This window comes from Stigmatopora nigra, chromosome 15, assembly GCF_051989575.1.
Source record: "Stigmatopora nigra isolate UIUO_SnigA chromosome 15, RoL_Snig_1.1, whole genome shotgun sequence".
NCBI classification, from domain to species: domain Eukaryota; kingdom Metazoa; phylum Chordata; class Actinopteri; order Syngnathiformes; family Syngnathidae; genus Stigmatopora; species Stigmatopora nigra.
The window spans coordinates 2,281,337-2,306,014 of NC_135522.1; the positions used below are offsets into that span (position 1 = coordinate 2,281,337).

General features: G+C 36.8%; 2 protein-coding genes and 1 long non-coding RNA gene across 4 annotated transcripts in view; 1 reads left to right on the forward strand and 2 right to left on the reverse strand.

Annotated features, from left to right (window-relative positions):
- The window catches only part of tanc2a (tetratricopeptide repeat, ankyrin repeat and coiled-coil containing 2a), a 29,304-nt gene extending 24,046 nt beyond the window's left edge, over positions 1-5,258 (reverse strand). Inside the window, exons 1-2 of one of the 2 annotated variants that reach the window (XM_077734573.1) lie at positions 5,150-5,228; positions 4,903-5,011 (exon numbers count right to left, since the gene is read on the reverse strand). The gene's annotated coding sequence lies outside the window, so the exon portion shown is untranslated. Of the gene's footprint in view, positions 1-4,902 lie in introns of both variants that reach the window. The other variant, XM_077734575.1, reaches the window with a different exon arrangement.
- Positions 5,259-7,498: 2,240 nt separating this feature from the next.
- LOC144208738 (retinoic acid receptor alpha-B-like) lies at positions 7,499-20,637 on the reverse strand. The gene is made up of 9 exons (XM_077734742.1): positions 19,659-20,637; positions 13,388-13,542; positions 12,054-12,195; positions 11,014-11,174; positions 10,193-10,369; positions 9,912-10,116; positions 9,107-9,174; positions 8,927-9,017; positions 7,499-8,649 (listed from the first exon to the last, which is right to left on the reverse strand). Exons 1-9 carry the CDS (start codon positions 19,840-19,842, stop codon positions 8,420-8,422), a joined length of 1,413 nt encoding a protein of 470 aa, XP_077590868.1. The 5' UTR covers positions 19,843-20,637; the 3' UTR covers positions 7,499-8,419.
- Positions 17,021-22,732, forward strand: LOC144208739 (uncharacterized). The gene is made up of 3 exons (XR_013328913.1): positions 17,021-17,073; positions 17,146-17,216; positions 20,868-22,732. It is a non-coding gene; the product is annotated as an uncharacterized LOC144208739 (long non-coding RNA).
- Positions 22,733-24,678: the final 1,946 nt, after the last annotated feature.

A 24,678-nucleotide genomic window follows, 5' to 3' on the forward strand; every position in this document is an offset into this window, starting at 1 on the left:
TGAAACCACTATGACTCCCATGTACAACAAATTCTATAAAACTCGACCACTATATGCATGACTAGCCTAGAAATAGACATAATCCCCGCCCCCCCTGTCTGAGAACTGTCCCACAAAATCCTAATTGCACTGACTAGTTGTCATCTTATTTCCAAGACATAATGCATGCGCCAGCTTGCTTATCATTGCGTGTGTATAATGTGTGTCAGTGTGCTAATCCTCATTGAGAAGCAGGCAGGAAAAAGATAGGCCTGAGTCTAAAATCCAAAGCCACCCACACATACATACATTATGCATATTTGCAAAAAATGCTGCATATTTTTTTGGCAGAAAATGAAAGCTAATGGTTTTAAAGTGCAGTGAAGATGAATTAAAACAAGACTACTTGTATAATTATTGCATTTAAAACTATGAAGTAGAGATTGGCGACTTTGTTTTTAGCAAATTCTGGTTGTGACATCACAACCAGAATTGCTAATCATGCTTAGCTTGATAGCATTGGGCTATATAGTCCCACAATTTTAAAAATAATAGAAAGATTATGAATAGAATGCTGTGGTAGACTGCAAAAATCTGAATCTCGTTCTGGTTGTGATATCAATTTTATCTTTAGAATTTTTTAGAAGTGGGCGGGGCATCTGAAAAAAGGATTAATTAAGATAGACTTTGATTATTTAGCTTTTTCTGGCAGTAATTTTGCTGCATATCAAAAATACTGACATTTATTCGAGTATTTCAGAGCAACTTCTAACGATGAAACACTCCATTAACTCTTAAAAAGCCAAAACAGCACTTTTATTGACCAAACATTGACCAAATGTAAAAATACAAACAATCCCGTTAGCATCTTGTTAATTAAGGCGGAATCTCCATCACCTGCTGGCCACATCCTTCTGAGCTCAGTTAGTTAACGAGACTTGTGGATAAAACAGAAACTGATTTGATGTCTTAACCCTGAGTCACACATGGCGTTGGATAGCTAGCAAACATGACTCAGCGCTAGCATGGCGTCAAGCTCATTCATGCGAATCCCACATGCCAAGCGCGTGCACACATGCACAAATACACACCATCTGTCGACAGTTACTGCTCTACGTGACCTGCGGTGTATCCTTGTTAGCACTCGAGAGGGTGGGCTTGGGTAAATTTGGATAACTCCCCCCCCCACCAAACACCCTTTGCTGACCTCTGTTGATGCTAATGATGAAAAAAACCCAAAACTAGCCTTGAATAAATGCCTATGCTATTTTTTTTTAGTCCGATGTTGATATAACAAGGGCTTATACAGTGTTACGATTTTTCCAAAATTATTTTTAAGAACAAAAATGGCTGTTTTGGGAGAATTTTAAACAGATTGGGCAGTGGAATGGAGAAAGTAAATTTCTCTTATGAATATTTGCCATTTTGTTGATTTTCTGCTACTTTAACAAAGTTTGGTGGTAATCAGCTATTGTCCATCTATTAAAATGGGTGTGCCTTACTGACTACTTTAACTATTGAATCACATTAGACATGAAATAATGAAATATATTACATGGATTTCCAATAATCTGCTGAATATGCTAGCGTGTTATGACAGAGTTGCATTGTTTACAAAATTGATGAAAAGTCTCCCTTCTTTCTTTGACAGCACAGATGGACGACCCAATTACTGAACAATGATTTAATGCTACCATCTGACATAGGTTGCAAAAATGGAATTAAATGCATATGATCAGAGCCCTAATTCAAATTCATTTTTTACATTTGCAACAACAAATTCAACAAATCCATTCTGCACGCCATGTTTTAGGGCCATTTTACAAAAAAACATGTCCATATCCATCTGCATTAGAAAAGTGGTAATTATTAGATTCATTATTACACTTTTTTTTAACCCTGTTTGGGCAAGTGACTATTTTGGTATTTAAACTTTGTGGTTTTTAGGTGGTGGAAATTAAATTAACTCAAAATCAGATGAGCTCTGGGCTATAATAAGAAACCTCAGGCACTAACGAGTGATTAAAGATAAGAAATTGCAACAGAAATTTGTTATACATAGTACTTGGCAAATTTAATAAATTTGGATTTATGGTATTTTCTGAATATGGGACGAATAAAGTTATTTAATCTAAAAAAAAGTATTTTCAGGACTATAGTGCGCATCCCATTACAAGGCGCACTGTCAATGAATGACACATTTTATTATTTTTCCCATATATAAAGTACACTGGATTATAAGGCGCCCTGTCTATTTTGTAGAAAATTTAAGACTTTTAAGTGCGCCTTATAGTCCTGAAAATACAGTAGTTTTATTTACGACTAACCGTATTTTCATTTTTTGCAGATGTGCTGAAGTTGCTGGTAATTGCCACATTGGCTGCCCTGTGACAAGTGGACATTTTGGGGTTGTAAACATGTTGAAGGACATTTTAATAACACACAAGCGTGGGACGTTATAGCAGACAAAACGGAAACGCTGTAAAGATCATCAAGGACGACAGTCAAGCAACCTGCACTCCACTATTTCTTTCCATCTGGAAAAGCAAACGAAATCCTTCACCTCCCATTGCCACGACATCTTTCTTTCTCCCAAAAACAAGCCCATTCTTACAACAGCACGTTTTACTTTCGGTAGCATAAAAGTGGACGACTTGAGCAAAGAGAATAAATCGGAATAAAATCAACATTAACACTCTTCAATAAAGGTGCCTTGTCCATTTAATTAGCACATGTTAGTAATCTAATTAACTAATGACTCACGTGATGGGAGGGACTTTAATCAGAGTCGTATTAAACCCAGACTACAGACTATACAAGGTTAGCCAGATTAGCGTGGGATTATACCCATCTGCACTGCCGCTGTTAAGGAACAGAAGTTAGTGGGGGAGGCAAGGGAGGGACGGAGGGGAGCAAATATGTCAAAGAACAACATGGCTTAGTCTTTCCCCTAAAAAAAATGCCTGTATTTTATACTATTTTGATGGGAAAGATGTCTAATCCAATTTGAATGGGGTTGGCAGAAATCAAAAGATTATTCGAATTGGTCTCTATAACTGTCAATAGCAAACAATATATTAAGTATTACAAAAACAAACAATATAACTATTGTATTATAGTATATATATATAGTGCATCTATTTACACTACTGAAACCAATTTTGGAGTAAACCGTGGAGTTACAGGAAAAATAGCTCAATTCACCAGGTATTTTAATACAGAAATGCTACACCACGGGTGTCAAAGTGGCGGCCCGGGGGCCAAATTTGGCCCACCGCATCATTTTGTCCGGCCCGAGAAAGTAAATCATGAGTGCTGACTTTCTGTTTTAGAATCAAATTCATATGAAGAGAATAGATGGATATTAAATTTCCTGATTTTCCATCTTTTTAATCAATAATTGTCATTTTTAATCATTTTTTTGCATTTTTTTATTTTGAGTTCACTCAAATCAAGTTGTTTCATAATATGTATATTGAACAAATCTGAAAATAAATCATCAAACACCTTATGGGACATTAAATGCGCCATTGCATAGAAATGCCATCTACTGGCAAATTCTAAACAATAAGTGCACAGCTAATTAATCAGGCCATAGACAAGAAAATTAAGTGTCAGGTTTTGAGGATCCATTTGCATATATTTCCACCAAATTTCATTTATATCCAACTATGAATAATGCAAGAGTGGCCATTTTGGTTTGTGTCCTCTTCAACAAGAAGAAAAACAAAAGGACAAACAAATTAAGTGATTTTTTTGGGAAAAACTCCCTCTGATTGGTGTAAAAAAATATTAAAAATAAGATTAAGGGGTTTGTTTGGGAAGACAATGGAAGAATGGGTGGATGATGGGGGTTTGGGTTGGAAAAAAAATGGATGATGGGTCTCCACCCAGTTGATGATTGATGTTAGATCAAGAGGCAGATGGTGGATATACAAAACTAGTGATGGATGGATAGAAGGAAAACATACAAGTTCATACAGAAGCTCTTTTGTGATGTAGACGTTAGAAGGGGTGTTTTATTGTAATGTTGTGTCAGTTAATCCTGTCATTCCTTCACAAAGGATTTGTTTCCTGTCATAACTGGTAACAACCATCTGTTTGCAATGGGAAAAAGTTCAATCCATTTCATCTGTTCTCATTAGAAAGCAGTTTTCAAACCCTAATTTACAAAAAAAATAAAACATATTTCACTATTTAGTCCCAGCATTTAATTCATTGCCTTCCATTAATGATGTCCACAGATGAATAATCCCATAATCAACAAGGATTGGACGTCTATTGCCGTCAATGACATGGAAAGATGACCAGTTCTAACCAGTTCTCCAAATTTAAGTGAAACATAAATAAAATGCATATATTTAGTGTTATTAATGAAAATAAATAGTTTTGTTCCCAGTCATGTTTTAATAACATTTTCATTTTCATGTTATTACATTGAAAAATAATCATTACTACTAATCAATATTTTGATATAAACATTTTTATGTCAAATAGGCCACACCTATTTGCAAAATGATAATTTTGTGGCCTAATAATGTCCACCTATATGAATGCTATTTTTTAACATAGATTTTAGCATAAATGACCAATATTAGTCCCTTACAAAATAAATTGTCAATGCCAGTATGTGCATTTAAATAAAGAATTGCAAGTTTTCATTCATAAGTGAAAAAAAATGTACCAATTGTTTGTCATATAATACACGCCTGTGTTAATTAAACATTCCCAGTGGTGCCTTCACGGAACGACGTTTTTTTTAAACCACGCCAAGTGTAAAAAACAACAGGATTAAAAAAACAGCGACAACGATAACAATATCGAGCTTATCCGAAGTGGCATGCTGAATTTCCTGCACAATTGTTTGGGTCAAAGGATGCGATCTTCCACAAATACAAAAAAATAAATAAATAAGTGATTCACCTGCGTGTTGGTCTTCAGTGGAGCTGGTGTACAAATGGCGTCATTATGGCAGATACGGTAATAGGTCGGTCACGGTCGGGGCGATGTGAAGCCATCGCTGGGTGATCTCCTGTAAATAAACCAGCAAAAGCCACCGTAAACGTCGTAGCGGAGATAGACTCCCACGCCCCGGTCATGGCCGGGGATTTTCATGTCCTTGTCAATAAAGGAGTGGCGGAAAAGCGAGCACGAATGTCTGTCTTCCCACCGGTGAATGCAACGGCTTGACGTCTGGGAAAGGAAGGGAAGCCTTTCTGGCACGAGTCCCCTGTAGGCTAGAGGGGAATGATGAATTATTCATGAGAGGGGTGTGGCCAATTGCTCCACGCTAGACTACTCCCAACATCAAAAACGCCAGTAGTGTGTACGTATACTAGTAGAAAGCTGCAGCTGTCAAGGAGCCCTCTTGTGGACAAAGTAAGGTATTGCTGCTTTGTACTATTGAATTGCATTGACTTCAATGCGTTTTATTGCCATTATATATAATTATAATGACATTTAAAGCTTGACCAAAAAGTGCACATATAACAACAACAAACAGGATAAATAAAAAAATCAATAAATAATAACTAAGTAATTGAAATAAAAAAATCAACAAATAATAACTAAGTAATTTAGTTAAATAAGTGATATATGAAGAAATAGTCAACATAATATGTAGTCAATAACATGAGCAAGGAAGTGCAAAAATGACAACAATAAACGAATGGAGGGATAAATAATCAATAAATAAGTGATAAATATATAAGTATGTAGTCAATATCACAAATAATAAAGGAGTTAAATAAGGGATAAATAAATAATTAGTCAATATAAGTAGTCAAAAACATAAGTAGGAAAGTGCATAAATAACAACAATAAACGTATGAATGGATAAATAATCAATAAATAAGTAATAAAGAAATAAGTAGTCAATAGCATAAATAAGTAGTAAGTCAAGATGGATAAGGAGTCAGCAGGAATAGGTCACATAAATAAGTAGGTACAAAAGTGACTACATTTATGGAGTTTTAGTGCAAATACAGATAAGTAATTAATCTCGATTAGATCTTCGTAGGTACAGAACTTCAGTTGAGTACTGCTCTTGGGAAGAAACTGTCTTTGAGTCGGTTTGTCTTGGCTGTTATGGTCCTGATCCACAAAAATAGCATTTCTTTCCGGCTTTCGCGGCTTGAAAACTCAAAAATAAAGAGACCAAAAATAAGAGGATGACAGAGAGCCAGTTTAATAGTAATAATAACATTTAAAAAAAAAAAAAACGGTTCTCCATAAAAGTAAATCATGCATAATACTCCATCCGATAAAAAGCTGTAAACACAAACATTAGGTCCCCTTTTTTTGGAAGGAAAACACTGGCATAGTAAAAAGATTTGTACCCAGTAGGAGCCACGTATACAAAGTGAGAAGACAGTGGCAGTGTGAACTGATACCGAGTGCTTACAAGTACAAATAAAGTAGTACACATGCACTCATATTATCACAGTCTATTTGGATTAAAGTGCCCCCCCCCCCATATGAGGTGAATTTTAAATACTTTTTTGTTGTTCACAGATGCTACAGAGTGATGCACAAGAACCATAATAGCTGCAATACTTTTTTCATTTTAGCTGTATAATTGATTCGCGCATCGGCACCCCCAATATGATGTGTATTGGGGGTGCTGGAGCTGGGAAAAAAGATATATTGATGGGTAGTGGGAGGAGGAAGAACTTGACAGTGTTGCTTAGGGGGGGGGGTGATATATATATAATGTTTATGTACATATACTTAGGTTTAAGAAAATATGTTTTGTCAGTCTGTCACAGTATCTTTGATATACAAAAAAAACACTGATTTTGCATAATACGCATGGCTTTTCAAGGGGAAAAATGCATAAGGGGAATAATAAGCTTCTATAGACAGAGTCCTTCATTAAATGTGTCCATTTGTTGATAAGTCAAGAGGACTTAACTAGTTTTTATTCACACACAAAGCAAAATAATGTATACGTTTTTTTTTTTGTTTTTACAAAAATATGGTGTATAACCCTTTTATGAAGCAATAGATTTTTTTTTTAAAAACTCTTAGAGTGGATGCATCCATTGGACTGACAGTGACGGTGTGAAACGTCCAATCTATGGATGTCTGGTTACGTCAATGGAATTAAAAGATGAGCATTTATGTTCAGTTGTCACAGTTTAAAATGGCCGTGACCGGACATTTGGTCGCCGGTCAAATGGTGACAGAAAGTTAACTGTTGAAAGCAGCTCTCAAAATTATATTCATGAGAGGTTTTTATATCTAAGAGAGAGAGTTTAATATATAAGTACTGTTTAATATCCAAGTACTGTTTAATATCCAAGTACTGTTTAATATCCAAGTACTGTTTAATATCTAAGTACTGTTTAATATCTAAGTACTGTTGAAACCAGCTCTCAAAATTGTATTCATGAGAGAGAGTTTAATATCTAAATATCTACTGTTTTCAACAGTACTTAGATATTAAACAGTACTTACATATTAAACAGTACTTGGATTTTAAACAGTACTTGGATTTTAAACAGTACTTACACATTAAACTCTCTCTCTCTTAGATATTAAACTCCATCATGAATATAATTTTGAAAGCTGGTTTCAACAGTAAACTCTTTGTCACCATTTGACCGGCGACCAAAAGACCGTTGACCAAAAGACCGTTGACCAAAAGACCGTTGACCAAAAGACCGTTGACCAAAAGACCGGTGACCAAAAGACTAGCGACCAAAACACCGGCGACCAAAAGACCGGCGACCAAACGTCTGAGCACCAAAATGCCATGCAACATGTTAAAAACCATAAAAAGTGGGGGCCTTGACCAGTATATTTCTATTTTTCATCCAATTCAAAGTCCTTAATTTAGCTGTTATTATGAATTTAAAAAATCGAATCAAAATACCTATCCAATAATGATGGCCAATATGTCTTTTTCTAAACAACCTACAATAGTGAAAGGGTTAAAACTCAAATCCTATTTTAAAAATAATGCATTCACTCATTCACTTTCCATTCCGCTCATCCTCACAAGGATTTCAGGGGTGCTGGAGCCAGCTTTGAACCAGCCAATCACAAATCATAAAAATAAAACCAACAACCATTCGCACATACTTAAGAACAATTCACCACACATGTTTTTTGGGACGTAATATGAACCCACACAGGCAGTTCGGAACCCACCAGGGATTGAACCGCCGCTCTTAGATCTGCGTAGCGGATACGCTAACCACTTTGTGTCACCTACATACAATGCGACAAAAAATTCAGCCTTGACAATGTGATAATTCCATAATTCCGCCAAAATCAGTTTTTTGTGCACATTCGCGCCGCCACTGAAGTTTAAATCCTTCAGACTCCGCCCCCCAAAATATGGTAGAGACGAGCCCACGTGGATGTTGCGTTCGCTTGTACCGCATTCCGACAAATCGTGTGCAAAGTCGAGGTCCAGTGCCTATAGGGAAGAAGTTCATGGGCTCGGGGATCGAACTGGGGTACTCCGACCGGGTGAGGGTACCGACATGGGGGATGGGATGGCGGAATTTGCTTGCTTTTCCTGGTCATTTCCACCTTTGTCTTTACCCTTCCCTCCCCCAGCACCTTGGCCTTCAAGTCCTTCAGAGTTCTCCAACATTTCCTGGATGAGTGGAGGCATGGAACCGGGGATCTCCATTTTCAGGGTGATTACTCGTTCAGCTCCTAAATTAGGAAAAATGCAAAAAAAAAAGCATTGGAAAAAAACATTAAGCCATTTTGTTGTTTCACAGTCTTCCCTCTAATTCACTTATTTACATTTTTTTCTGCTATTTATTATTTAAAATGTTTTTTAAAGTTCATAAAAATGTGAAAATCCACAGTTAGTTATTATAGGGGTGACCCTATTTGGTGATTTTTCAATTATTTTGTTGTTGTTAATTTGTTGTACATTAACTGTGATATTTGAGGGATTACTGTAGATGACTTTACTGATCCTCACCTTTGACACTGATGCTTCTAAGGTCTGTAATCTTCATGAGGATTTTGGGGAACATGCAAGGTTTGTCAGGCCTCCTTCTCCGGACGTAGAGCTGTGGGTTAGAACAAAATAAATGGGCTTTAAAATGTTTAAAATGAAAAACAAAACATGGCTGCAGAATATATATATGAGATGTCAAACCTTCAGAGCTTCCAGCATCGGCTCTTGAAGAACATCCACTTTATCTGACTCCTCCAGATCTTGACGATCTGTGGACAAACAATTTTTTAATTTTTTATAAAGTTATGTAACTTTTTAACATGAAAATGCCCAAGGAAAAATACACACACATTATTACCCCCTATTTTCAATACTAATGCTTCATATATTTAATTGCCCATGACGACATTTTTATGTCCAAATAATTTCAATTTCACGACCGCAAACACTATCATCCACGACAGTGTTGCGTACATTTTAAAAAGCAAATCAGAAAATTATTTTCCTTTAGTTGTGGCTTGCACAAACTGTATTTTTTTACGAAACATTTTAACAACAAGAGGTGCGTTCAGGGCCACCTCGGAAATCACAACTTCACAAACGCTAACGTCGTATTTTTTGACAAACTTTTTTAACAACAAGGTGCGTTTAGGGCTACCTCGGAAATCACAACTTCACAAACACTAACGTCGTATTGTTTGACAAACCTTTTTAACAACAATGTGCGTTTAGGGCCACCTCAGAAATCACAACTTCACAAACGCGAAGGTCGTATTTTTGACAAACTTTTTTAACAACAAGGTGCGTTTAGGGCCACCTCGGAAATCACAACTTCACAAACATTAACGTAATATTTTTTGACACTTTTTCAACAACAGGAGTTGCGTTCAGGGCCACTTTGGAAAACACAGTGTCACAAAAGCTAACCTCAATAGAAACACAACAAACACAAACATACAGTACGCTATACACATGATGGACAGTCTCATTTCAAAAACTACAATACCTCCACAGAGCAAGCAGATGGCGCTAAGTAATCCCGTTTCCGCGTCATCCATTTCTAACGGGAGTAGCTGGTTAGCGAAAGAGAACACCAGGTCTGTGAGTGGTCCAAACCCGGCGTTGTGCATCTGCGTGCGATTGAGAGTCAGACCATCCGAGAAGGTCATGGTGTCTTGGTCTGGGGTGTACCGCGTGCAAATCCTCAGAATCTGAAATAAAGCAGGCCCACTTGTTTAGCATAAAAAAATCTCGGAATTGAGGTATTTAGATGCAAAAAAAACAGACCAGTATGTCAAGACAGGCAGCTTTGAGGAGGGTGATCTGATCGGCAATGCTTAGCGTGGTGAAGCCGGGAAGATGCTTGGCGAACTCCACCGTCTTTATAATGCATTTGGTGGACAGTTCGCTAAACTTGTCCCACAAGTTGACATCCAGGGGGACGCGGTGCTCGGCGCTGTTGCTCTATGGACGGGAAAAAAGGGGGCGTCAACATTATTTTTACTTGACAGAAACAAAAACAAACGCTCAATAACATTTCCGCTAGATATTCCAAGTATAGTCATACCTCTACTTACAACATTTTCAGGTTACAGATTTTTTTTTATTGTCTCACAACAACCATTATCCATGTTTCAAGATTCTCTCTCTTACATACCTGTCCACCTCGGTTTTAAATTAAAAATCATACAAATACACATTTTCACACACACTTAGGGCACACGTAAAATTCTAAAATGTACTACAAAGTGTACGGCTTTCAGCCCAAGTAGAACATGCTCTAGCTACCATCTGGTGGACAAATATGAGTATTACGTCTCCCATAATAACTATTTCAGCAGTGCATGGGATATTTTCATATACTTTTTATAATTTTAAGACATTAATAAACAATTTCCTTATATTTTTTTCTTATATTTGTGTTTTTCCTCACATTTTTCATTCAAAATTGGGGAACTTTGACTAATTTGAAAGAGTTTAGTTGGTAGTTGTGTGACTGTGGAACACATTAAGAGATTTACATATAAAGCACACCTCTACTTACATAAAAAGTTCTAGAACCAATTAATTTTGTAAGTAGAGGTACGACTGTAAGTTAGTTTTAGTACCGTGGTGTATTTTCCCAGTTGACCCAGAGAAGGAAACGTGTTTTGGTGGGCACAGCGAACTCGCTCAATCATCTGCTCCGTTTCTGCCGACAAGACGTAGATCTCCACCTCCATTGGCCTCTTGTCTTCCTTCTTCTTCTTTGTCCGGTCGTTTCGGACCACTGGAGTACACAAGTAGAGTCTTAGTAAGTTAAAATAATATTATACTTCCATCTATATGTACTGATGAGAAATATTTCTCTTGAGGAATTTTTAGTACAATATTTCTGCCTTTGAAATGACAATAATAGTCATTTATTATTGGAATATTAGTGTAGTGTTTTGGGAGCCTAATTTTGGTAAACAATTCATATTGGAATATTATTTGTATATGATTTTTTTTCAAATTGCTTAAGACGACAGACCTTTTGGGTAAAAAATCAATTATTATTTGTCATAAATAGATAGAAAATTGCAGAAGATGAGTGCATTTACTAAAGAATGCCACTAGAGAGCAACAAAAGTCAATAAAATGGTTTAGCTGAACTATACTCCCAACTAGAGTATATATACAGTATTTTACTACAAAACTACAAATGTTACATTTTTCAGTTTTGGCATTTTTTTTATTTTAACACATTAATATCAAGGGAATATTTTTTCCTATAAAAAAAGACCAGTCCAGATAAGCGGAAATCAAATTTGAGGTCATCCAAGTTTATCCTATATGACGCAAAATGGAAAAGCTAAATTATTAGCACAAATGTATAAGTAAAAATAAAATAACAATACTAAAATGTCCTTTTAAAAAAAGTCATACATATTTAATTTGAATCATCTTAAAATGAATCAAGTAGAATTGATTATTTTTGGCCTCCCATAACGATTTACAACAACAGACGTCCAATCAGAAAAGCCTGACTGTATTATTGTCTAAGCACGCAATCCATTTTGTCTTTATGGCCCCTCCCAGTCAAAAATGGCAGTCTGGCGCCGCCAACGTTGCTAAAAGAAAGCGCTAAGAATGAATTAGTCAAAACGACATGTAGCGTTAAACTCACACTCCTTTGACATTCCAACTTCGAAACATTTCTGCAGACGACAGGATTGACATCGGTTCCTTGTCACTTTATTGATGACGCAAACTTTGTCTCGATGACAAGTGTAGGCCATGTTTTTCTGGATGCTCCTCCGAAAGAACCCCTAAAAACAGATAGGGCAGAATATAGCAGTTTTTACAAAGTACACACAAAAAAATAAGCCTGTAATATCTTTATAACTGAAAAAGTGAAGTGTATTTTTCTTTTTGGACATCTTTAAAGGTGATAAGACAGGATCAAGCGTGACCTAAAAGCGACAGAAACTCTGAAAGGTCTATAAAAGTAAATACAAATTGCATGTAAAGACTGTGCGTGTGTCTATTGGATTAGGTCAAGCTAAACGGATTAGCGATTCTAGGGGAGGTGTAAAGGTCACGGCCTCCACCCTGACACATTATGCAAACACCCCGTTGACTCAACCAAACTCTGTGTGAGACTTCCCGCAGTTTTGCCTCACCACAGCAGTACTCTTGTTGTAGTAGTTGTTGTTTTACTTCTAGAGAATATACCATATTTACTCACATATTAGCCTCATCTCTGTATAAGTCGTACCCTTAAAATTGGCTTAAAATCTTGCCTTGCTGCAGCGTTTCTGTTTTTGTAGTTGTTTTTGTTTTTTTTCTTCAGAGTAAACTGTATTTTCTTGCATATTAGTCGCCTCCGCGTATAAGCAATTGCCTTAAAATCATTGAATTGTACAATTTCCCTCGTATAAGCCGCCCCCTGATTCACAATTTTCACTTCCATGTTCTTGGTTTTAATAGGGAGTACAAATATGTTATTTTGAAGGGAAAATCTTAAGGAAAAATGATCGTACATTGTATTTCTGAGATACTGTATTAATCAAAAGGATCGTCTGCTGGATTGTGCAATGTTGCCTACACGTATACAAATTTAAAAAGTAGTCATGTGACCAGTACAACCAGAAAGTATGTATATAGCGGTCTAGTTTGTCATTCCTAGGTAAGATGGCGACACCCTGAGCGAGCAATGGCAGGAAACTAGTGAGTTTTTTCACATTTTATGCTATATACGGTTTATTTTTTTCTAGAATTTCACTCATAGACGTCAAATTACATTTTGTCTATCGTTTTATCTGTTTCTCTTTTCTTTATTTTCAAATAAAAGACCACATCGCCCGCATTGTCTTGCATTATAGCATTTTGTCTTTGTCACCTTACAGTTTCGTGCATGTCGAGTCTAATTTATGCACATATAAGCCGCACCCTTGATCAAATATGGCTTATATGTGAGAAAATATGGGATGTCTTGATTGTTGTGCAGAGTTAGCGTACCTTGCAGCCCTCACATGCGCTGACTCCGTAGTGGTATCCTGAAGATTTATCCTGACATACAAAGCAGGGCTTGTAGATCCGTGGCGGAGGTGGTGGAGACGGGGGTGTTGTGACCAGCAAATCTTCTCCAGAACTCGTGCTTTCAGTTTCTATCGCTGCCAGAAGAGAACAAAAATTTACTGCGACACCCATTCAATTACATTTGTTTTTTTGTTTGTCAGCAGACGATTCACCGATTGCTTCGTAACTTACTTAGGATATAATTTCGTTAGCAATTGGGGAAATCTGTTTTAAGGTGACCACAGCTAGGCTATGTTTACAAGTAGTTCGGTTTCAGGTCTGATGGTTTTGACGGGAAAATGGGTCAGAAAATCATTGTGGTGTGGAGCTAGCTAAACGCACTGGTTTGGATTTAGGATCTAGATCAGGGATGGGCAAATTTTTCAGCCCGGGGGCCATTTTGACTTTAAAAATGTGACAGATGGGCGGGGTCAGCACAAGATACGATACATATAAAAAAGTGCATCCGTTAACAGTACATATGAAACAGAAACAGAAAAAATGACTAAAGTATTAAAATACTCATCACTCATCATTCAAGTAAAAAGTATAAAGTACAAAGTAAAGTAAAAAATAATGTATTAAGAAATATTAAAATGTCATTTAAAAAAAAAGATAGAGAGGCTGTAAAACACAAAAAACAAATAAGAGTGGACAGAGCTACTGCCACTGGCTTTTCCGTGATGGCGCCATCTTGGGGAAAAAACATGAATTGGACAAAGTCGGCGGGCCGGATTCAAAGGCCTCCCGGGCCGGATGTGGCCCGCGGGCCGTAGTTTGCCCATCCCTGATCTAGATCCTGATGGAGGCAGATTTAAAGCCAAAAATTGATTAAAAACCAAAAGGTATTTTCAATTTAAAGTGATCACAGATTTTACAGTCATGTCAAAATGTAACCTAATTAGCCACATGCCTTTTGTCAACCAAACAATTCAGCACTCTTATGAGAAATAATGTTTTAACTTAAACATGGGCAGTCAGAAAGTGGAATGATTGATCTATGCTGCCCCTCAATCATGTCAGTTGAATGTGAGACCTCTATAAATCTCTAATATGGCACCTCATAAAACGATGGCCCTATTAAAAGATATCATTTATGAGGTGAGGTTGGCCGTTAAGGAGGGGGGGGGGGATAAAATGTGTGACATTGCTAAAGAGTTGGACAAGAGCACCATGTGTGTACATTTTGTAGTACAAGGATGCTCTGAAATAAATGGATGAGGAATGGTAGGAAGGTTATATATTTCTGTTTGTTTGTTTAAATAATGCTTTTATGTGGATGGACAACCTCAGTTTTTCTTATTTGTTGTGTATTATTATTTGATTAGTATTTTACTGCAGATTTTACGTGATTAAAAGGCATAAAATGATATTTTGGCACGTTTCACAGGTTTTTTTAGGCTCAAAATGCCCCAAAAACTGGCTATCATTACCTGAGCTGTAGTTTAAAACTTTTCCTTCCCAACAATTTGTCTGGAGCCTCTGTGGGCCTTTTTTTGCCTTTGTTCAGAGACATGGCAATGATAGAGTGTGACACATTCTCAGGTCGTGACCCTCCAGATTAAAAACACAATCCCTTTTCTTCTCCCCCTTTTCCCTGTGCCTCCACTAACCTCTAACCTAACACACTTCCACACACATACCAACTCCCCCCTTATCCCTACCCTCACCCTACCCTACCCCCTACCTTGGTAACCATACCAGACATTCCACTATAGAGCGATTGAGCTTTCCCTTCATTGATGTTCTCTCTTTCAACAAGGAAGGATCAACACAGGGGAAAAAAGGGACTCTTCATATCCTCAAATCCACATCCTAATTACCCTTATCTTCCCAACTGACACTTCATTCATATTTATACTTCTTTTGCTATGGTACACTATGGAAAAGATTACAAATGATGTGCAGTCTTCATAAAATCTGCTACTTTAGGCCAGGAATTCAGACCTAAAGCCACTTTGGCATAATTACAGTGATGCAAACATGTATAAAAACACAAATTATAGCAAAAACAACAAGTTTCGGTCAGATTACATCAGTTTTAAAGTCTAAAAGACTCTTACAATGCTAACATTGACACTAAGGTTCACTTATAGTGTAATTCAATTATTCCGTATCTGTTATTGTTACATTATTGGCTTTTAGTTCAAATATTAGACATTTAAATTGTGTTTATTGGGCCAAATAACCTCAAATATGCTACTTTAGGCCAGAAATTTGGCTCAAAAGCCACTTTGGCACAATTACAGTGATGCACACATGTATAAAAATCACAAATTTTAGCAAAAACTACAAGTTTTGGTCAATTTTAAAGCCTAAAAGACTAGCAAAGTGACACATAATGCTAAGATTGACACTAAGGTTCACTTATAGTATAATTATTTTATTCCATGTCAGTTTTTGTTACATTATTGGTTTATTGTTGAAATATTAGACATTTAAATTGTGTTTACTGGGTCAAATAATGTAAAATAATACAAAATAAGAATTTATTGTGTGTAAAAAATGGAAAAAAATGAGAAATTGAGCAAAACTCTCTTGAGGTAGTGGGTGAATGAAAGCAAAGGGCAGAGATACGAGTCAGAACAAATCTACAGTGGTTTCCTGGAAAAGTAAGATTAAACAGTGCGTGAGATTATCTCAAACTGAAGCAAAGATAATGGGTAAGTATAGTGCGCTTGTGAAGGCAGGTAAAAGGGATCATCAGGTGATTAAATGGGGGTGTACAGATGATGCACTTGAGTTGTAGGGCAGCGAAAGACAGGAATTAGAATTAAAGAGAGGTCAAAAAAGGTCAAATGAGGCACTGAGTGAACGCATGAACGCTAATGAAGCGCTAGGCATGCTAGCTTAGATAACATTTTTCAAGTTCTTGTGGTTACTTGCAACAAAATCAAGTATTTATTAACTGTAGTGAGTTAAGACTCACAGGAATTGACATTCAATTTGTGGCTTTTTATTTTATTGGATGAGAAACTTGTTGGATACTAAACAGAGTTGTGATTGTATATTGCTTCATTAGCATTGAGGTATTTTTTTTACTGTTCTTTTACAAGGATAAGGCAAAAGGTCAGGTTTTCCATATTGTGCAATGTGTAGGATTGCAAAATAAGCAAATTATTAGTTTAAATTCTGATGAAATTAAATACTGTAAGTGCAAAAGTAATGAAATAGCACTATTTAGTCTATTTTAATTATTCCTACTAACATGATACAACCAGATAAATCATAGAGGAGTGGCTGGAATCAGGAAAAATGCATGTAAAATCAGTCCAACAAAAAAACTTTGTGTTTAATGGTCCATGACCAAAAAGTAATGTTTAAACCGCAGACTCAATTCCTGTGATTCTGTGTTAAACCTAATTATCTCAGAATTTAACCGTGGACAATTAATCGATTAGATTGAGTAATTTGATAGGGAACGATCTTAGAATTACATCTTGCCACTTTGATTAATTGTTTCATTAAAGTGGGCTTGTAATTATTTGTTTTGAATGATTGTCTATTTAATTTTAATGCTTTGGTAGAATAAATGTCCCCCTTGTGGCAACAGGAAGTAGTACATCGCTTCAATCTACATTGGCCACATTTTTGAGAGCAGCAGAATGAGCAGCACAAGCTTTTGGGTATGAAAAATAATGCAATATTCCATAAAATAATGATTTATATTAATTTCTAACGAGTTGTTTACCTTTTAGGACAAAGAAGTTTACGTTTATGATGTTTTCAAGAGCTGTGGTCGTCAAGCCAATCCACAAATTGAGTGCCGGTAAGCAAAATAGATGCTATATATTAAGCCTCAATGCTAAATTGTTTTATAATATGTTGTGAGGCTAAACTCTGTCTTATTCGAAAATTCCTTTAGAAACAATCATTGTTGTTAATGTGTTTAATATTATTGGGGTTATACTATAGTTTTTGAGTACTAAATAACATGTTAATTAGTGACTAGCATGATGCTAGCGCTAGCTAGTCCCGATTGGCTAATCACTAAGATAGTGTTGAACATTATTGGGGTTATATTATAGTTTTTGAGTACTAAATAACAGGTTAATTAGCAATTTGCTAGCGCTAGCTAGTCGCAAGGGGCTAATCCCTGAGCTAGTTTGAAGATAAATTCGGCTAATTTGTGCTGGTCAAAATAAATGTTTTGAAAGAATAAACCTAAAGAATCTTTTTATGGACAAGGCAATATCCCCCTTGTGTCATAATATGCCCCCTTAAGGCTCAAATGAATGAATACTGAGAGGGCAGAGTGAAATGGGCTAGTTCTAATCCACTACAATGCAGCCATATTCATCAATACATTTACATTACACTGCAGGTCTTCCACTGTTATCAGTGTCTGAAGTCCAATGTTCTTTCTATTTATTTTATTGACCCATATCTGATGAGAAGTCCAACAATGTCCAAAATAAGCTTGTTTTTTTTACCACTTTCTTAATAATGCCCTTTCTAATATTGAGTTCACAATTAACAATGAAAAATGTATTCTTCGGGTATTTCCAGAAAGTGAAGGCACAAAATGGCTGTAGTTTTAAGTGCTGTATTTTTTTGTGTCTCACATGGTTCATTATTCTAGATGTTGTCAGTCTTTTTTAAAGTGAAGCATTCTTCTGAGGTTTGTATTTGCACTTTATTCAGGTTAGTACCACATACATTCCTGGTATACATGTATGAAAACTATGCTGATGGTGATGTAATATTTGTCTGTTTGCATCGTTTACGCTTAAAATGTTGCGCAAGTGCGTCATATTTTTTTCTTTTCAAATGGCAAAAGCAAAATTTGGAGTGCTTTAAAACTGATTACCTAAAAAGTAGCTATTTTTTTCTTTAAAAAATGGTCTTCCTAAAACTGCAGGAAAAAGCACCATGGTCCGATGCGCTTTTTTTTTTTGCCAGCCCATAAAAAAAAATTCAACCCGAATTTAAAACCAATGTCAGCCAATGGCATTGAAAAAAGATAAGCAAAACTGAGGACTTTTAAGGATAATTAATTCATAACTAGCCATTAAAATCCATATTTTTTATCATTCGTTGTCCGTGTTAAGCCACAATAAATGCCTATTTGATATAAACACCGACACGCAACTATTCAACTCCTCCCTTTTCGCACACTCAGGTCAAACTTAGTCAGTGTACTCTCACATTCTCAGGCAAACTGTGAGTGTGAAGGGATCCATGTACGTAGTGTGTGTGTGTATATTGCCGTGTACATGCGCCCCCTTTTGTGTACGAGTGTGTCTTTTGCGGACTTGGGAAGAGAAGAAGAAGAAGAAGGGGTCATTCTGTACAGAGAAGTGATGACTGGGCAGCTGACACAGGAAAGAAAGAAGCAGATAGAAGGTGGATAAAGAGAGGGAGAGATGTAGGTCACTTCCCAATTGTCAGTGAGTCACCGCTCTGGATCACACCCAAACACGCACACACCCGCACACACACATACAAAAGCAAAGTGCCGTCCCACCGCGACTGCTTGCAAATCACTGGAGCGCTCGTCAAATGTGAATGTGTGTCGGTGTCCATTTGGCCTTTGACCTTTGACCAGTTTAATGCTCATCATTCCAGTCACACACAAAGAAACACAGACACACACTCTACAGGCAAAACCCCCCATCGACCACCCCACCAGCAGCAAAAAAACTGAAGAAAGTCCTCACCAAAATAAAACAAAAAAAGCCTATTAGGTCTATGTTAAGAGCCTAACTTATCGCACCCAGATTTTAGCAAAGAGTGACTAAAAAAATGAAAATTACAACTCTAGTGGTACAGTAAATACTGCTAAATCTGAAGTACTCTGTGTTTGAAGTAGTAGTTGGTATACTTTTAGGGAAATGGCACTTCAGTGACAAATAACTCGACAGTTTTATATGCAGAATAAATAATCATGATAAAAAATCACAATGTTAAAGTTTTTTTTGTCAAATTTAGGGTATTTGGCTTATTTTCAGGCACGTTTTAGTCTGAAAATCACAGTCAGTCAGTCAATAAGTTTAAATTAGTTACATTTTGTAATTGCAGACTTATTTTTATTGTGGAAAACATTAGTTCTTACAATTGGATAACAAATAGGGGATGCAAAGTGGGCCAGAATTGGCCCAAGGGCCCCATGTTTGAGACCCCCTGTTCTATAGATGGACAAGTTAAAAACATGATAACAGTAGTTATACAATTGTTAAAAAGTAGGACACTGCGTCGCAACAATACTTACAGTGGCAAGATCCGCTCCAGTGCCTGGCTGACACTAGAGACCCTCCAAAGGGCCTCTGAAGCCCCCCAACGCTGGATAGAAGTCCCTTCTCAGGCTCAAAACCTGGTGGTCTGTGGTAGTAGTCCATACTCAGGAAAGAGCCGTTACTGGGACTCAAACCCACGACATCCACGCTTTCATACATCCCCACGAATTCTTATTGGATTTGCTTCCTCTGGGTTTTTTTAAAGGGGAAAATTGAGTGTAAAATGAGACGCAGTAGGAGAGAAGATAAGAGTTCACATCTTCATAGTGGTCGCAGTAAAGGGGGGATAGATAGATGGGTGCTGTTCTTTTGACTTTTCAACCTCCAACAAAATCCTCGTTTGCTGCCAAAAGCTTTTAACCTATTTATCCTCTTTTTTTCCACATTCACGGTACTACAAATGCCAGGAAATTAACGTGGGTGACGATCGGGAATTCGAGTTCATTCAAACACACAACAACGCGAATAGGGTTGCAATATCGACACACGTGGTGTGTATTGACTTCCACACAAAGTCCAAAACGTACCTTTGGCAAAATAAGAAGGGGGAGTAAACTACTACCGCTAGAAGATTTGGATCGCTAGCTAAAAATTAAATCCAGTCCAGATCGGCGTCATTCGGCTTTTCGATGTACTCAAGACGCCGGCGGTGGCGGCGGCGTGTCGTTCAATCCATGGCCGCTTGTAAAGAGTCGAAAGTGGCCGGAGGTCCGGACTCCCACTCGGTGGCATTCGCCGATCGCTTCGCTGCAGTTGAATGAGTCCTCAAAGCGATCGTGGTTCGAAACCGGTGCCCGATGACGGAGGCACGTTCAAAATAATCGCTATTGCGTCTTGTAGGGGGGGCGATGGCGTATAAATCCGCTTTTGGAATGGCGGAGCCCAAGTCAGCGCGGTCAGCTTTTGTTGTGTTGTGTTTCGGCAGTGTCCTGTGGTAACCTCCGGTATGTACCCATTGGCCTCTCTCTCTCTATCTCTCTCTCGGTCTCTTCTCTCTCTCTCTTTCTCTGAGACTCGAGCGCCCCCGCTCTGCCCGCAGCCAATGACTAAAACTCAATTTAGTTGAGGTATTGTTTTAATTATTCATGTATATATTTATCAATTTATTTATTAACTTACTTATTACCTATCTATGTATGTCTAAAATGTCTTTTTCTGTGTCTATTCTCACCCTCTTGCTACAGTGACAACGAAATTTCCAGAATACAGGATGAATAACATTATCCAATCCAATGGTTGTAAAACTCTAAAATCGCAACCAATATGTTGAGTCTGGAAAAACAGGAGTGAGAGCAAAATAAATTGATACACAATGGTACTAACCCTTTGGACAGTGGACATCTACTACTACAGTCATACCTCTACTTACGAATGACTCCAGGTATGAAATTTTCAGATGATGAATGCATGTTTTTTTTAGGAAATAGTGATATTTGCATCAAAAGGAAAATGACTGCACTGTAAATGGAATTTTGCAGAGAAAATGCCATTTTTGGGGAAAATTTAAGACTTTGGAATTGTGATTTTTTTTTAGTGCATTTCTCTTGATTTGAGGTTATCTGGTGATTTAATGTTGATTTGGGGACATTTTGGGATGAGGTACCTTCTGTTTACAATGTATGTATATGTGTGTGTGTGTGAATGAAAAGTTTTTGGTCAAAATTCAAATTGAAAATATCATTTTTAGTTACAATCAAGTCATGAAATAGGAATAAGAAGGTTTCAGAACTAAAATAGTTATGCCATAAGAAAGAAATTCAACTTTTTGGTCCAAAAAATAACATTTTGGAAGAAAAGTGACTTTTTTTGCAAAAAATAAATTCACTAGAAGCTTGTGAGGCTTGAATTTTCGAACATGTTAAAATTGGTACAGAGCATGTGGAATGTGGACTGAATAAATAATTTAAATACATTTTTAAAAAAGAGTTAAATGGGATTGGGACTGTATCACATACTATGTAAAGAGGTTTGACTTGGTTAAATCTCAAGGAACAACAAGGGTTATTAAGTTAAGTTGGAAGGATACTTATTTTAATGTTCCTTTGATATATTGCAAAGGACAAATAAAAACAGTAGAGTTGAGCGGAAATAAGCAAGGAACACAATCTAATCCCGTTAAATCCAAGCTCGAGGGAGGGCGAGAGAAGTGAACAAAGGCGGCTTGCTGCTGATGGAGACGCTGATACTAACTGTCTCTCCTCCATTATTCATCCGACAGCTGTGCTGTAAGTAGGTTAAACTTTTCAAAGACAACTGGGCGGTGGATTTGACGCTGAGAAGAAAAAACACCAACTAACCACTGCAATCAAATAAACAAAGACAGATTGGCAATAGCAACAATTGGCAAGCAAATATTGCCACAGGTGAAAAACTAAAGGTATACTTCATCATTTGTAGTAGTAGACAGGGCACACCTGGATTGGTTGCCAGCCAATCAGATTGAGCAAACATATCTGGATGTCTGGAAAACTGCAAGAATTGAGAACCGGGTTTGGTCACCCCTGAAGAAGATTGTTGTTGTTGCAGTACTATTTAAGACACATAAGTCTCCATCTTGTGGACCTTGTTGTGTGTGGCTCCAGTTTTTTTAACTAGGTCTACAATGTCTTGTGTGTCTTATATCTGTTTTGCTACTGCAACCAAGACATTTCCCGAATACAGGATGAAATAAAGTCCTAATCTAACCTAATTCATCACAAATACGGGAATACAACGAACAAGAAGATTTAGCCTGAGAACTACAGTGATGATTATGTACAACTTTGCCCAAAACATATTAATATGGGACCGTGGAAGTCTACCAAAGGACAACATCGCTACAAAACGAAGACCTGCCAAAATGCGCCGACCATACGGAAAAATGAGGGCAAAGATTTTGGCTCTGCGGGCGAAAACACAAAGCTCTCAGCAAGGAGTCTGCGACCCCATTATTGCAGCGGTTGTGATTTGCCCTGGCAATATAATGGGGGTAAAAAACCCATAATGCCATGCTATGTTAGCACAAGCCAGTATATGTGTGGTCGTGACAGTAGCAAAAAAAACAACAACATTTGTCCTATTGTGTAATGTCAAACCACGGCATAACATTTCTTTGTATCTATTATTATCTCCTTGTACAACTTCAAAGGTCAACAGGGTATACAGAGTACTTTGTTTTTATTATTCACGTCATTCTGATTACATTCACTTAGCGCAAAATAACCCTACAGGCGGGGAAATAAACACTTGGCAGTCACAGCTGCAACACAAACATCAGCAAACATTGTTGTGTATTTTTTTTTTTTGGTTCTCTTCAGAGCTCTGTACCTCGCCGAAATGGGAAATGTAGGGGAATCCCAATCTGTGACAGACCCCTGCATTGTTTTCTATGTTCACTGTAGGGTTAGGCTAAGGTTAGGTTTTTTTTTACAATATACATCAATGACATTTTGAAAAATTCATAAAATCACACAAAACATTTTTGTAAAAACTTACTATTTTAACAAATTTGAGCCCCCAAAATCAACAGAAACTGCCCTAAAATACCCTTAAAATTAACAAAAAATATTATTTTTAAAAACACACTAAAAAGTACTCTTAAATTGCCCACTATTGACAGTACTAGAAATCTAATATAAAACTAGAAGGACTTTGAATTGCTCATCTTTCAGTGCCATTAACGTTGCAAAACGTCCAATCCATTTAAAGTGGGAGGGGCATTCATTTGCCCCGCCCACTCTAAATGAATTGACCTTCTCCAGTTAACAGCAACCAGTAAATTGACCCAAAAAGGCCACCCAAAAAATACTAAGTGACGCATATAGTTAAGCAAATCATCCCAATGCAATGTTTCCAAAAATAGCATTTTCTTGCTAATGTTAGCATTTTTTTTCTCATGCCCGGTCCATTTGACAGGTTATCCGAGGTAAGAAAAACATACACGGTGGTCCGTGATGTTCTTCTCCTCCTTCTTCATGTTCAAGTCTGTGTCATTCATGCAAGATGGAGGCAGAGAAAGAAAAAGGCAGATGAATTATTCAAAATGCAGGCACATGCCTCACTCGCTCCCTTTTTTTTTTTCTTTCTCTGGCCTACATAGCGAACACACGATGCGGCCTCCCAAATAATCCTGTTGACATCCGGCGTTGTGTGTTTAGTTTTTGAGAGAATTTGAGTGGGAAGTCAACACAGACTAAAAAAAAAAAAGTGAGGATTCTAGCTCAAAGGCAACATCAATTTTTTAGAAAATCTTGGTTTGGTTGCTTAAGATTACAGTTAATTTATAGAAAAGCCCAAATTTTAGTTGCAATATTTGTTAAAAAGTCAATTTTTGATATGTTATTGCGAATAAATTAAGTATTTTGAGGATGGTTCTCACTACACTAAATTAATTTTTACCGAAATGAATATTTTCTGGATCACTATGATGATTTCCTCTGGTGTTACCCAAAAGTTTGACTATAAATTAAATATTAATATTCTTATTAAATATTTCAAATCCACTAGAGTGCTTTTATATCCAGTTGTGTTCATTTCAAACAATAAAAGATTAACATTTTATGCTTTTTTTACACACAAATTTAGGAACATCTATATGGTAATACTTAAATAATCCTCATTTTTCTAAACCTTATACCATAAATCATCAAATTAAATAAAACTGTCTTATATTTTGCAGATATTAGCCTAGCATACCAACATATTTTACCATTGGCTCAGATGGCAGTTAATGGAAAGGCAAGTATATTTCAAGGTGGCACTTTCTGTAAAATATTTGATAAATCAAATTTCCAGAACCATTAACCTGAAACACAAGACTCAATCGACGCTGGGAACCAATCATCCATTTAGAGATCTTCACTTCACTCTATTCACCTAGATATCATTTCTCTCTGTGGGAAATGCAATGACTTATCATCTGATTAACATGAAGAGATTATTTTATTTCTTCTTTTCCAGAAAATGGCTTAAATGTCCTACTTCAAACTTCAAATTGTGAAACATGGAATGATGAAA